Source organism: Sesamum indicum, linkage group LG13 (assembly GCF_026168435.1).
Source record: "Sesamum indicum cultivar Baizhima isolate 11 linkage group LG13, ASM2616843v1, whole genome shotgun sequence".
Taxonomy (NCBI): domain Eukaryota; kingdom Viridiplantae; phylum Streptophyta; class Magnoliopsida; order Lamiales; family Pedaliaceae; genus Sesamum; species Sesamum indicum.
Window position 1 is genome coordinate 16,185,446 of NC_142669.1, and position 14,486 is coordinate 16,199,931.

General features: G+C 38.8%; 1 protein-coding gene across 1 annotated transcript; it reads left to right on the forward strand.

The window, feature by feature from the left end:
* The first annotated feature begins 10,712 nt into the window (after positions 1-10,712).
* Positions 10,713-14,179, forward strand: LOC105158570 (Serine carboxypeptidase S28 family protein). The gene is made up of 10 exons (XM_011075360.3): positions 10,713-11,195; positions 11,416-11,602; positions 11,709-11,842; positions 11,950-12,062; positions 12,169-12,292; positions 12,647-12,796; positions 12,898-13,053; positions 13,429-13,508; positions 13,598-13,647; positions 13,806-14,179. The coding sequence occupies exons 1-10, from the start codon at positions 10,773-10,775 to the stop codon at positions 13,943-13,945; spliced, it is 1,557 nt and encodes a 518-aa protein (XP_011073662.1). The 5' UTR covers positions 10,713-10,772; the 3' UTR covers positions 13,946-14,179.
* Positions 14,180-14,486: the final 307 nt, after the last annotated feature.

A 14,486-nucleotide genomic window follows, 5' to 3' on the forward strand; every position in this document is an offset into this window, starting at 1 on the left:
ATATTAATCACAAAATCTATGCTCTAATACAATTACATATATAAGACACACTGGGAAATGCTGCAACGACCTTTGCTCTAATAATAGCACTGGGTTCAAAAGAGCAGCAATAGTTAAGCTCTTCTTGATGCCCACAGGCAGGCTTCCCCATAAGCATCGAATAGCAACCAACAAGTGAAACAACTTTAAACTCAATAAAATGCAAAGCATCACTACAATATTTCAACTAACAACACCGATCACATGTCAGAATCACACATAGCATACTCAGTAAATATCAGAATTCTTACAACCTGAAGAATAAAGCAATTAAAATAATAAATTACATCTAACCGAAAAACAGCAAATGCACCAAACTAATGTATTGTCCACTAAGCTAAAGTGGTTTTCATCAAAAAGCTCATCCACCACCAGATTGAACATTGAATAGGGTACACTTAACTTGTAATGAATTTTGATTACTTCATGAAATTTTCCTATCTTCCAAAAAGTTAAAGCTAGTGTCTCCTTCCAATAAAAGAATCAATCAATTTCTAAATAGACCACAAAGGACATAAATAGACCACAAAGACACACAATACCCATAATAAACATAAAATATTGCGAAACTATGGTGACATCCTGCATGATAAAAAGGATTGTGAAAATAGAAATGAAAACTTAGAAATTGAAGGAGAATGACAAATGTAACAAGATGCAGATGACATTCGTTGGCGAAAAAGATAAGAGCAACACTTCACTTCTTCTTTTTTCAAAATGAAAGTAAAACATGTTCTACCGTGACACACACACACACACACACACACCGCACACGCACACACACACACACACATTGCACACGCACACGCAACACACACACACACACTGCACATGCACACGCACTCACACTCCACACACACACACACATACCGCACATGCACACACACACACACATTGCACACGCAACACGCACACACACACACACCGCACACGCACAACGCACACATACACCGCACACGCACACACACAGACCGCACACGCACACACACACACACAGACACACACCGCACACGCAACACACACACACACACACCGCACACGCACAACACACACATACACCGCACACGCACACACACAGACCACACACACACACACACACCGCACACGCAACACACACACACACACCGCACACGCACACGCACACGCATAACACACACATACACCGCACACGCACACACACCCACACACCCACACCACACACACAAAAAATGCAGAAACAAGGAAATAGAAAAACTGAAACAAAGAGGGGGTATCATTCAGCAAAACTTGTCAAGTTTGTGGTCGATAAAATTGAAATAGAAATATAGTAGCTGATTAAAATATATAAATATATATTCCTAAACATCATGATATCAATAGAAACCTTCTACACCAGATCATGATTTTCAGAGAGGTTGATCCAGAAATTAGATAATATGAATAACAAAATCTATGCTCTAATACAATTACATATATAAGACACACTGGGAAATGCTGCAACGATCTTTGCTCTAATAATAGCACTGGGTTCAAAAGAGCAGCAATAGTTAAGCTCTTCATGATGCCCACAGGCAGGCTTCCCCATAAGCATCGAATAGCAACCAATAAGTGAAACAACTTTAAACTCAATAAAATGCAAAGCATCACTACAATATTTCAACTAACAACACCGATCACATGTCAGAATCACACATAGCATACTCAGTAAATATCAGAATTCTTACAAACAGAAGAATAAAGCAATTAAAATAATAAATTACATCTAACCGAAAAACAGCAAATGCACCAAACTAATGTATTGTCCACTAAGCTAAAGTGGTTTTCATCAAAAAGCTCATCCACCACCAGATTGAACATTGAATAGGGTACACTTAACTTGTAATGAATTTTGATTACTTCATGAAATTTTCCTATCTTCCAAAAAGTTAAAGCTAGTGTCTCCTTCCAATAAAAGAATCAATCAATTTCTAAATAGACCATAAAGGACATAAATAGACCACAAAGACACACAATACCCATAATAAACATAAAATATTGCGAAACTATGGTGACATCCTGCATGATAAAAAGAGTTGTGAAGATAGAAATGAAAACTTAGAAATTGAAGGAGAATGACAAATATAACAAGATGCAGATGACATTCGTTGGCGAAAAAGATAAGAGCAACACTTCACTTCTTCTTTTTTCAAAATAAAAGTAAAACATGTTCTACCCTGACACACACACACACACACACCGCACACGCACACACACACACACATACACACACACACACCGCACACGCACACACACACACACACATTGCACACGCACACGCAACACACACACACACACTACACATGCACACGCACTCACACTCCACACACACACACACATACCGCACATGCACACACACACATTGCACACGCAAAACGCACACACACACACACACCGCACACGCACAACACACACATACACCGCACACGCACACACACAGACCGCACACGCACACACACACACACACACACACACCCACTCCCACACCCACACCACACACACAAAAAATGCAGAAACAAGGAAATAGAAAGGCTGAAACAAAGAGGGGGTATCATGCAGCAAAACTTGTCAAGTTTGTGGTCGATAAAATTGAAATAGAAATACAGTAGCTGATTAAAATATATAAATATATATTCCTAAACATCATGATATCAATAGAAACCTTCTACACCAGATCATGATTTTCAGAGAGGTTGATCCAGAAATTAGATAATATGAATAACAAAATCTATGCTCTAATACAATTACATATATAAGACACACTGGGAAATGCTGCAACGATCTTTGCTCTAATAATAGCACTGGGTTCAAAAGAGCAGCAATAGTTAAGCTCTTCTTGATGCCCACAGGCAGGCTTCCCCATAAGCATCGAATAGCAACCAACAAGTGAAACAACTTTAAACTCAATAAAATGCAAAGCATCACTACAATATTTCAACTAACAACACCGATCACATGTCAGAATCACACATAGCATACTCAGTAAATATCAGAATTCTTACAACCTGAAGAATAAAGCAATTAAAATAATAAATTACATCTAACCGAAAAACAGCAAATGCACCAAACTAATGTATTGTCCACTAAGCTAAAGTGGTTTTCATCAAAAAGCTCATCCACCACCAGATTGAACATTGAATAGGGTACACTTAACTTGTAATGGATTTTGATTACTTCATGAAATTTTCCTATCTTCCAAAAAGTTAAAGCTAGTGTCTCCTTCCAATAAAAGAATCAATCAATTTCTAAATAGACCACAAAGGACATAAATAGACCACAAAGACACACAATACCCATAATAAACATAAAATATTGCGAAACTATGGTGACATCCTGCATGATAAAAAGGATTGTGAAAATAGAAATGAAAACTTAGAAATTGAAGGAGAATGACAAATGTAACAAGATGCAGATGACATTCGTTGGCGAAAAAGATAAGAGCAACACTTCACTTCTTCTATTTTCAAAATGAAAGTAAAACATGTTCTACCGTGACACACACACACACACACCGCACACGCACACACACACACACACATCGCACACGCACACACACACACACACACCCCGCACACGCACACGCAACACACACACACACCGCACATGCACGCGCACTCACACTGAACACACATACACACACACACACCCGCACACACACGCACTTCGCACACACACACACACATTGCACACGCACACGCAACACACACACACACACTGCACATGCACACGCACTCACACTCCACACACACACACCCTGCACACACACACACATACCGCACATGCACACACACACACACAATGCACACGCAACACGCACACACACACACACCGCACACACACAACACACACATACACCGCACATGCACACACACACAAACACACACACACCGCACACGCAACACACACACACACACACACCGCACACGCACACGCAACACACACCGCACATGCACACGCACTCACACTGCACACACACACACACACACACCCCGCACACACACGCACTTCGCGCACACACACACACACATTGCACACGCACACGCAACACACACACACACACTGCACATGCACACGCACTCACACTCCACACACACACACACACACACACACACATACCGCACATGCACACACACACACATTGCACACGCAACACACACACACACACACCGCACACGCACAACACACACATACACCGCACACGCACACACACAGACCACACACACACACACACACACACCGCACACGCAACACACCCACACACACCGCACACGCACAACACACACACACACACACACACAGCACACACGCAACACACACACACACACCGCACACGCATACGCATAACACACACATACACCGCACACGCACACACACTCCACACACCCACACACCCACACCACACACACAAAAAATGCAGAAACAAGGAAATAGAAAAGCTGAAACAAAGAGGGAGTATCATTCAGCAAAACTTGTCAAGTTTGTGGTCGATAAAATTGAAATAGAAATACAGTAGCTGATTAAAATATATAAATATATATTCCTAAACATCATGATATCAATAGAAACCTTCTACACCAGATCATGATTTTCAGAGAGGTTGATCCAGAAATTAGATAATATTAATCACAAAATCTATGCTCTAATACAATTACATATATAAGACACACTGGGAAATGCTGCAACGATCTTTGCTCTAATAATAGCACTGGGTTCAAAAGAGCAGCAATAGTTAAGCTCTTCTTGATGCCCACAGGCAGGCTTCCCAATAAGCATCGAATAGCAACCAACAAGTGAAACAACTTTAAACTCAATAAAATTCCAAAGCATCACTACAATATTTCAACTAACAACACCGATCACATGTCAGAATCACACATAGCATACTCAGTAAATATCAGAATTCTTATAACCTGAAGAAGAAAGCAATTAAAATAATAAATTACATCTAACCGAAAAACAGCAAATGCACCAAACTAATGTATTGTCCACTAAGCTAAAGTGGTTTTCATCAAAAAGCTCATCCACCTCCAGATTGAACATTGAATAGGGTACACTTAACTTGTAATGGATTTTCATTACTTCGTGAAATTTTCCTATTTTCCAAAAAGTTAAAGCTAGTGTCTCCTTCCAATAAAAGAATCAATCAATTTCTAAATAGACCACAAAGACACACAATACCCATAATAAGCATAAAATATTGCGAAACTATCGTGACGTCCTGAATGATAAAAAGGGTTGTGAAGATAGAAATGAAAACTTAGAAATTGAAGGAGAATGACAAATGTAACAAGATGCAGATGACATTCGTTGACGAAAAAGATAAAAGCAACACTTCACTTCTTCTTTTTTCAAAATGAAAGTAAAACATGTTCTACCGTGACACACACACACACACACACCGCACACGCACACACACACACACACACACACTCACACACACACCGCACACGCACACGCAACACACACCGCACATGCACACGCACTCACACTGCACACACACACACACCCCGCACACACACGCACTTCGCACACACACACACACATATTGCACACGCACACGCAACACAGACACACACACTGCACATGCACACGCACTCACACTCCACACACACACACACACACAAACACACATACCGCACATGCACACACACACACATTGCACACGCAACACACACACACACACCGCACACGCACACACACAAACCACACACACACACACACACACACCGCACACGCAACACAACCACACACACCGCACACGCACACGCGCACGCACAACACACACACACACACACACCGCACACGCACACGCATAACACACACATACACCGCACACGCACACACACTCCACACACCCACACACCCACACCACACACACAAAAAATGCAGAAGCACGGAAATAGAAAAACTGAAACAAAGAGGGGGTATCATTCAGCAAAACTTGTCAAGTTTGTGGTCGATAAAATTGAAATAGAAATACAGTAGCTGATTAAAATATATAAATATATATTCCTAAACATCATGATATCAATAGAAACCTTCTACACCAGATCATGATTTTCAGAGAGGTTGATCCAGAAATTAGATAATATGAATAACAAAATCTATGCTCTAATACAATTACATATATAAGACACACTGGGAAATGCTGCAACGATCTTTGCTCTAATAATAGCACTGGGTTCAAAAGAGCAGCAATAGTTAAGCTCTTCTTGATGCCCACAGGCAGGCTTCCCCATAAGCATCGAATAGCAACCAACAAGTGAAACAACTTTAAACTCAATAAAATTCCAAAGCATCACTACAATATTTCAACTAACAACACCGATCACATGTCAGAATCACACATAGCATACTCAGTAAATATCAGAATTCTTACAACCTGAAGAATAAAGCAATTAAAATAATAAATTACATCTATCCGAAAAACAGCAAATGCACCAAACTAATGTATTGTCCACTAAGCTAAAGTGGTTTTCATCAAAAAGCTCATCCACCACCAGATTGAACATTGAATAGGGTACACTTAACTTGTAATGGATTTTCTTTACTTCATGAAATTTTTCTATCTTCCAAAAAGTTAAAGCTAGTGTCTCCTTCCAATAAAAGAATCAATCAATTTCTAAATAGACCACAAAGGACATAAATAGACCACAAAGACACACAATACCCATAATAAACATAAAATATTGCGAAAGTATGGTGACATCCTGCATGATAAAAAGGGTTGTGAAGATAGAAATGAAAACTTAGAAATTGAAGGAGAATGACAAATGTAACAAGATGCAGATGACATTCGTTGGCGAAAAAGATAAAAGCAACACTTCACTTCTTCTTTTTTCAAAATGAAAGTAAAACATGTTCTACCGTGACACACACACACACACACACACACCGCACACGCACACACACACACACACACACACACACACACACTGCACACGCACACACACACACACACACCCCCACACGCACACGCAACACACACACACACACCGCACCTGTACACGCACTCACACTGCACACACACACACACACACACTGCACATGCACACGCACTCACACTCCACACACACACATCCTGCACACACACACACATACCGCACATGCACACACACACACACACCGCACACGCACAACACACACATACACCGCACACGCATACACACAGACCGCACATGCACACACACACACACACACACACACCGCACACGCACACGCAACACACACAAAAATATTACAAAGGACATAAATAGACCACAAAGACACACAATACCCATAATGAGCATAAAATATTGCGAAACTATGGTGACATCCTATACGACAAGAAAGGTTGTGAAGATAGAAATAAAGACTTAGAAATTGAAGGAGAATGACAAATGTAACAAGATGCAGATGACATTCGTTGGCGCAAAAGATAAAAGCAACATCCCACTTCTTCTATGTTCAAAATGAAAGTAAAATATGTTCTATCGTGACACAAACACACACACACACACACACACACACACCGCAAACGCACACGCACATAGACACACACACACACACACACACCGCACACGCACACGCGCACACACACACACACACCGCACACTCACACGCACATAGACACACACACACACACACACCGCACACTCACACGCACACAGACACACACACACCGCACATGCACACGCACACGCACACAAACACACACGCGCACACACACACACACACACCGCACACGCACAGTCACACATGCACACACACACTCCACACATACCCACACACCACACACACACACACACACACACAAAATGCACAGACAAGCAAATGAAAAGGTCAAAACAAGGAGGGGACATCATTCAGCAAAACTTCTCAAGTTTGTGGTCGATAAAATTAAAATAGAAATGCAGTAGCTGATTAGAACATATAAAAATATATTCCTGGAGATCATGATATCAACAGAAACCTGCTACACATTATCATGATTTTTGGAGTGGTTGATCTAGAAACTGGATAATATTAATCACAAAATCATTGCCTTAATACAATTACATAAATAAAACATTCTGGGAAATGCTGCAACCTCTTTGCTCCAATGATAGCACTAGGTTCAAAATAGCAGCAATAGTTAAGCTCTTCTTAATGCCCACAGGCAGGCTTCCACCAAAGTATCGAATAGCAACCAACAAGTAAAACAACTTTAAACTTAATAAAATTCCAAAGCATTACTGCAATATTTCAACTAACATGACAGATCACATGCCGGAATCACACATAGCATACTCAGTAAATATCATAATTCTTACAACTAGAAGAACAAAGCAATTAAAATGAAACATTACATTAAACTGAAAAACAATAAATGCACTAAACTAATGTATTGTCCACTAAACTAAAGTGGTTTTAATCAAGAAGCTCATCAACCACCAGATCAAAGATTGAATAGGGTACACTTAGCAGCAGTTTAGAAGAACCTTAAAAGCACAAGATATATCACCCTCTCTAGAAGCTAGACCTCTTCATGGCGATGTTTCCTGCTCTTCTTCTCAGACCGCTTCTTGCCCCTACCCACTCGCGAATCATCTGAAGCACTTACGTCGGAATCAGAGTCTGAATATGCCTTCCTGCTCCTCCTTTTATGCTGCAGATCAGCAGAAACATCAGAAGAATCATCATCTGAATGATGGTGACTCCTCCTCCTCCTCTTCTCCTTCCTACTTTTCCTCTTTCTTCTCCTGTGCTTTAATTCCCTGCAATTTACCTGATTCTGAAAAGTGTCTTCAATTCCTTAAAAAGAAAAATAATAAAGAAATAGAAAAGTATCTTCAAGATAATCCAACTACCTATACTGCTCAAAAGCAACATGAGATCAAAAAGTAAGCCAAAATCCAAAATGCTATGAATACATGGGATGGTTAACAGAAAGCAATAAGCACTAGGTTAGCTTTGTATTTACTAAGGCATTTCAGCAAAAGCCCAAGCGATAAAAAACATAAATCACACAAGACGCCTCAACCTTTAACAAAGTTAGCATAAAAACTTGTAATGGATTTTGATTACTTCATGAAACTTACCTCTCTTCCAAAAAGTTAAAGCTAGTGTCTCCTTCCAGTAAAGGAATCATTCACTTTATAAAGAAGAGCCACAGGAACAACTGTGCCATTTATCAAGCAACACCACAGATTGAGACCGCTATTAGCAGGAAGAAAATCAAAATGACTAAACACACCAAAGTCAGGGTTCAAAACTACAACATTTTTTAGTGGTCGCTGGCAACCAATTCAAGAATTGGTTAACAGATCATAATCACCCAAGGCATTTATCAGATTTTATCAATCCTCCACTCTTTTTCTCTCACTATATCCCCTCTAGTAAAGTAAGATATATTGAAAGGAAAAAAGAAGAGGGACAATATACTCTCTCCTATCCTATTATTAATACCCTAGGCAATAAAGCATCACAAGAAAGTGCTTAGTGAATGCTTGAAAGAATGCTTTCGAAAGTCTGAAGACCGTTCCCCGCGTGAGGGACCAAACTTGTATTTATAGAGGGAGTTCCCCTATAAACTAAGGGTCTATCTCTCCACCTTCATCTTCGAGGAGAGGGGTTAGGATGGTTGGATAAGCAGGGACGCTTGTCTACATCACACTAGCCAAAATTTGACTTTTTGTTATAGTTTATTACCATGGTTGAAAGACGAGTCGAGATCGTGAACCGGCTCGATTGGGCACAATTGAAGCTAGAGTCGAGCTAGCTAGAGCTTGAGCTCAAAACATTATGTTCATAAGGTCGTGAGTCGATTCTCGAGCTTTTCAATTATTTTTACTTTTTAATTTTTCTATATTTTTAACTCCATATCCAATACTTGATATTTAAAATTAACAATATATTGTAATTATTAAGTAACAACACATTTTAAATTTAGCTAATGATAAAATATGGTATTTTTATTTATATATTTAATCTCTATATAAAAATGAGTTTAATTAACCAGTTAGTAAGTTCATTATTATTACTGTATATATATAGTATTTTATATTAATATTAATTTTTTAATTATCTAATAATTTAAAAAAATTAGGAATATTTTTTTGTTAAAAATAATTTGAATATTTTAATTTAACATAACAAAAAAAATTTAAAATAATTTTTATTTTAATTATAAAAAAAAATTTAAAAAAAAAACTCGAACTCGAATTAGAGCCAAAATCTCATTTACACCTCTAATTCTAACTCGATTAAGTTAGTGAAAAGTTGATAAAAGTATGCTTTAAATGACAATTATTCTCACTTGATTCGATCAATGGAAAAATAATAAAAGAATAATTTAAATAACAAATTATTATAACTCAATTCGATAAGTGAAAAGTTAATAAAAATATGCTTGAAATGACAAATCTGATTCGTATATGATTTAATTAAAACTCGTTCGATCAATACAATTATTGTCAGATCAAATTCGAACAAAGTTTTTAAATATAATAATAATTCAAGAAAATTGAAAAATAATGTGTCACTGATTATTATAGTGATAACTTTATGTAAATTTTCGTCTTTAATAATTATATAATGAAAAAATTAAAATAATTTAATATAAATTCTATATTATATATTTTTTTAAAAATAATCACTAATATTACGACGGACGTACGTTAATTATCTGTAGTGGAGAAAAGGTCTTCTCACTTTCCTATTTCTCTGCTTCTCCCACTCACTCCTTCCCAAGCTCAAAAATGACCAACTTTCCTAAACCCAAAGCGAACCTCTCTTTCCTGATCTCCCTCGTACTCTTCTTCTTCCCGCAGACAATCTCGTCTCTCCCTCTCCCTCGCCCTTATGGGCTCCGATCTCCCCAACATGCCCCTCGTTTTCTCCGAAAATTTTCTCTCTCCAACAATACGGGTCGTCTCGGAGCACCGCGTTACCGATACGAGACCCGTTACTTCGACCAGAATCTTGACCATTTCAGCTTTTCGGACCTTCCCACGTTCCGTCAACGCTATCTTATCAATACTGAATATTGGGGGGGCCCTACCAAGCTGGGTCCCATATTCTTGTACTGTGGCAATGAAGGCGACATCGAGTGGTTCGCGGCTAATACCGGCTTCGTATGGGAGCTCGCTCCTCGTTTCCGCGCGATGATCATTTTTCCTGAGGTAATTTATTGCTTGCGTGGGTCTCTTTTGTTTTGCAATTCGGAGTACCTATGTAGATGTAAGTTTAACAAGGAAATTTGAATTTTCAAAGGAAATTGTACGTGTTTTACAGTTACTTATCAGGGCCCATGTGTGTATTGTTGTTTTCCCAAGTGCTAAGGATTGGGAGTGATAATAGTGATGTTTGGAGCAAGAATTTATGTGGGGTTTTGGTTTGCAGCATAGGTACTATGGCGAGTCAATGCCATACGGGAGTTGGGAAGAGGCATACAAGAATGCGAGTACATTAGCGCATTTAACTGCCGAGCAAGCGCTTGCCGATTTTGCTGTGTTGATCACTGAGCTGAAGAAGAATTTCTCTGCCCAGGCTTGTCCTGTAGTGCTGTTTGGTGGATCATATGGGGGAAGTAAGAAGTTCTTCTATTTTAATATATACTGTTTTATTAGTTTGTAGTTAATCAGGAGATAACTTTTGGTTGATGGTGAGATCATTACGACATCTAAGTTGAACAGTGTTGGCGGCGTGGATGCGGCTGAAGTATCCCCATATTGCCATTGGGGCACTTGCTTCTTCAGCACCTGTTCTTCAATTTGAGGATATTGTGCCTCCGGAGACATTTTACAATATTGTTTCTAATGATTTTAGAGTATGTTTCACCTTTTTTCACTTATCTTATTATTTATGCAAATCTTAGTTCATAACTGTAGGAGTATGTTCTGTATCATGATCCATGCTCGTTCGGTTCCTTGGCAGCGAGAGAGTATTAGCTGCTTTAATACTATAAAAGAGTCTTGGGATGTAATAGAATCAGAGGGACAGAAAACTAATGGACTTTCCTATCTGACTGAGACTTTTCGCTTTTGTAGGTAAGAGCATAGTGGTATTAGTTTCCAACTCAAATTCTCTGTTTCCCTATACTATGTTATATCATTGTTACATTTGCTGAGTCTGATATTGAAGTTGAATTGGCAGGAAACTCGAGAGTACTGATGATATTTCTAACTGGTTGTCTTCCGCCTATAGTTATTTGGCAATGGCAGATTACCCATATCCAGCTGACTTTTTAATGCCAATGCCTGCAAACCCAATAAAGGAGGTTTGTTGACTACGTATTGAAGTTTGAATTCTCTCAATAAGCTTTGATGATTTTATGATAGAGCCAATGGGTCACCTCGGTCGAGAGCTTGAGGCCTCTCACCTTTCTAAGTGATAGTTATAACCTTCTAAGTAAACCATTTTGCGGAGGATCTGTATATTGATTATCTGGAGCATATTGGCAGTCAAGTTAGGATGTTGCTGCCTGATGAGAGGTCCTTTTCTTGCTTATTCGTGTTCGAAGCTCTATCTTCTCTCAAGTTGATGGTTTCGACAGATTGTCCTGTTCGATTTTATTATAGTTGATATACAGAGAATCAATTTCTATATACTTGCTCATACTAATATTGGTCAGGTATGTAAAAAGATTGACAACTGCCCTGATGGTACTAGTATCATACAGCGCATAGTCGAAGGAGTTAGTGTTTACTACAACTACACAGGAAAAGTCGATTGCTTTGATCTGGATGACGATCCTCATGGTATGAATGGGTGGAACTGGCAGGTGCAAAATTGTGATGATATTATTGTTTTACTTTCTTCTTTGGTTAAACTTATATATCTTAAGCAGCCACAGGTTAACTAATTATTTGCCTAATGTACCAGGCATGCACTGAGATGGTCATGCCAACTTCTAGCAGCAAAGACGCTAGCATGTTCCCAGCATATGATTATAACTATACTTCCGATGAAGAGTGGTGCTGGGAGAATTACCGTGTCAAACCCAGGCCTACCTGGATAAGCACTGAATTTGGTGGGCATGTACGAATGATGTGCTCAAACATATATTAGTGTTTTATATATAGTAGAATCAGTTCATAATCTTTTACCTTCATGTCCGTCAATTGTCTTTAATTCAAAGGAGTTAGAACTTCTCTGAAAGGGTAGATCCTGGACAAAATTTACTTTTAACTTGTTTGTGATCTTGCAAGCTTGACAACCTATAAGTTGATGAACAAAGGGTTTCAGTTCGAATCAATTTGGAACAATTTTTCATTCTGTGAAGATATTAATATTGAAGGGATCTCCTTTAATAATATTTTACAGGGCTTATTTCTTTGTTCTTTCCCTAGTAGGATGTGGTCTTCAGCAGCCAACTTATTAACTTGTTTCTCGCATATTCTGTGTGTTATGAAGGGATTCAAGCATACCCTGAAAAACTTTGGAAGTAACATCATCTTCTCAAATGGGTTATTAGATCCTTGGAGTGGTGGCAGGTAAAAAACCATCAACTGTTTGTGTTGTAGATTTCCTTAACATATGAACACTACTAAATCATTGATGATATTAAATGACATTGCTGCAGTGTTCTGGAAGATATATCTGAAACCATTGTAGCACTTGTTACAGAGAAAGGTAACTATATCAGGACAGGGTTTTAAGTACTGGGGAATGTCATGTTTACTGCTTTTATGTTCTGCAATTCAGCTGATTCTCCAACCTTACGGTAGTGATAATTCACATGAGATGATCTGATCTAATCGATAATTTGCTGTGAATTGAATTGGTGATAGGTGCCCATCACTTAGATCTGCGCCCGGCAACTGCAGAAGATCCTGATTGGCTGGTGGAGCAGAGAGCAGCTGAAGTCAAGTTGATCCAAGGCTGGTTAGATGAATACTTTAAGAGAAAGAGAAAAGTTTTTGATATGTGAAAGTTCCTGATCAACAAGGTACCTCTTCTGGATTAGGAACTTGCAGTTGTCTAGTTTACCATTGACTGTTGGCTCAAATATCTGAGGTAGTATCTGTTTGATGTTTCTATTCTCCACGAGTTCTAGAATGTAAATATCGCAGAAGATTTGTTCCTGTCAGGTCATTAGAGTTGGATAAATTGTTGGCACAGGGCCTTTTTTTATGTTACTTGTTGCAAGCATTCAACGCTCAAACCTTTGCTTCAACATCCATACAAAAGTCCACTATGCATATACTGTATATCTACTTAAATACTGTTAAGCGCATAAAATTGATACATACTCTTTATTTTCGAAAAATGGGATATGTGTTAATCATCTTGATCTACTTACTCCATGTATTGTGCACCAAAAGCATCTGGAAGATCGTACGGGTTCATTATTGCTTGCATTTGTGTCGCGAAATCAGAATTCCTCGCGTTTACATAGGGAAATCTATGACTTGTTGCGTGGATGCTACCTGCACTTTTATTTTGGAATGATTAGAAACAAAATCGAATGA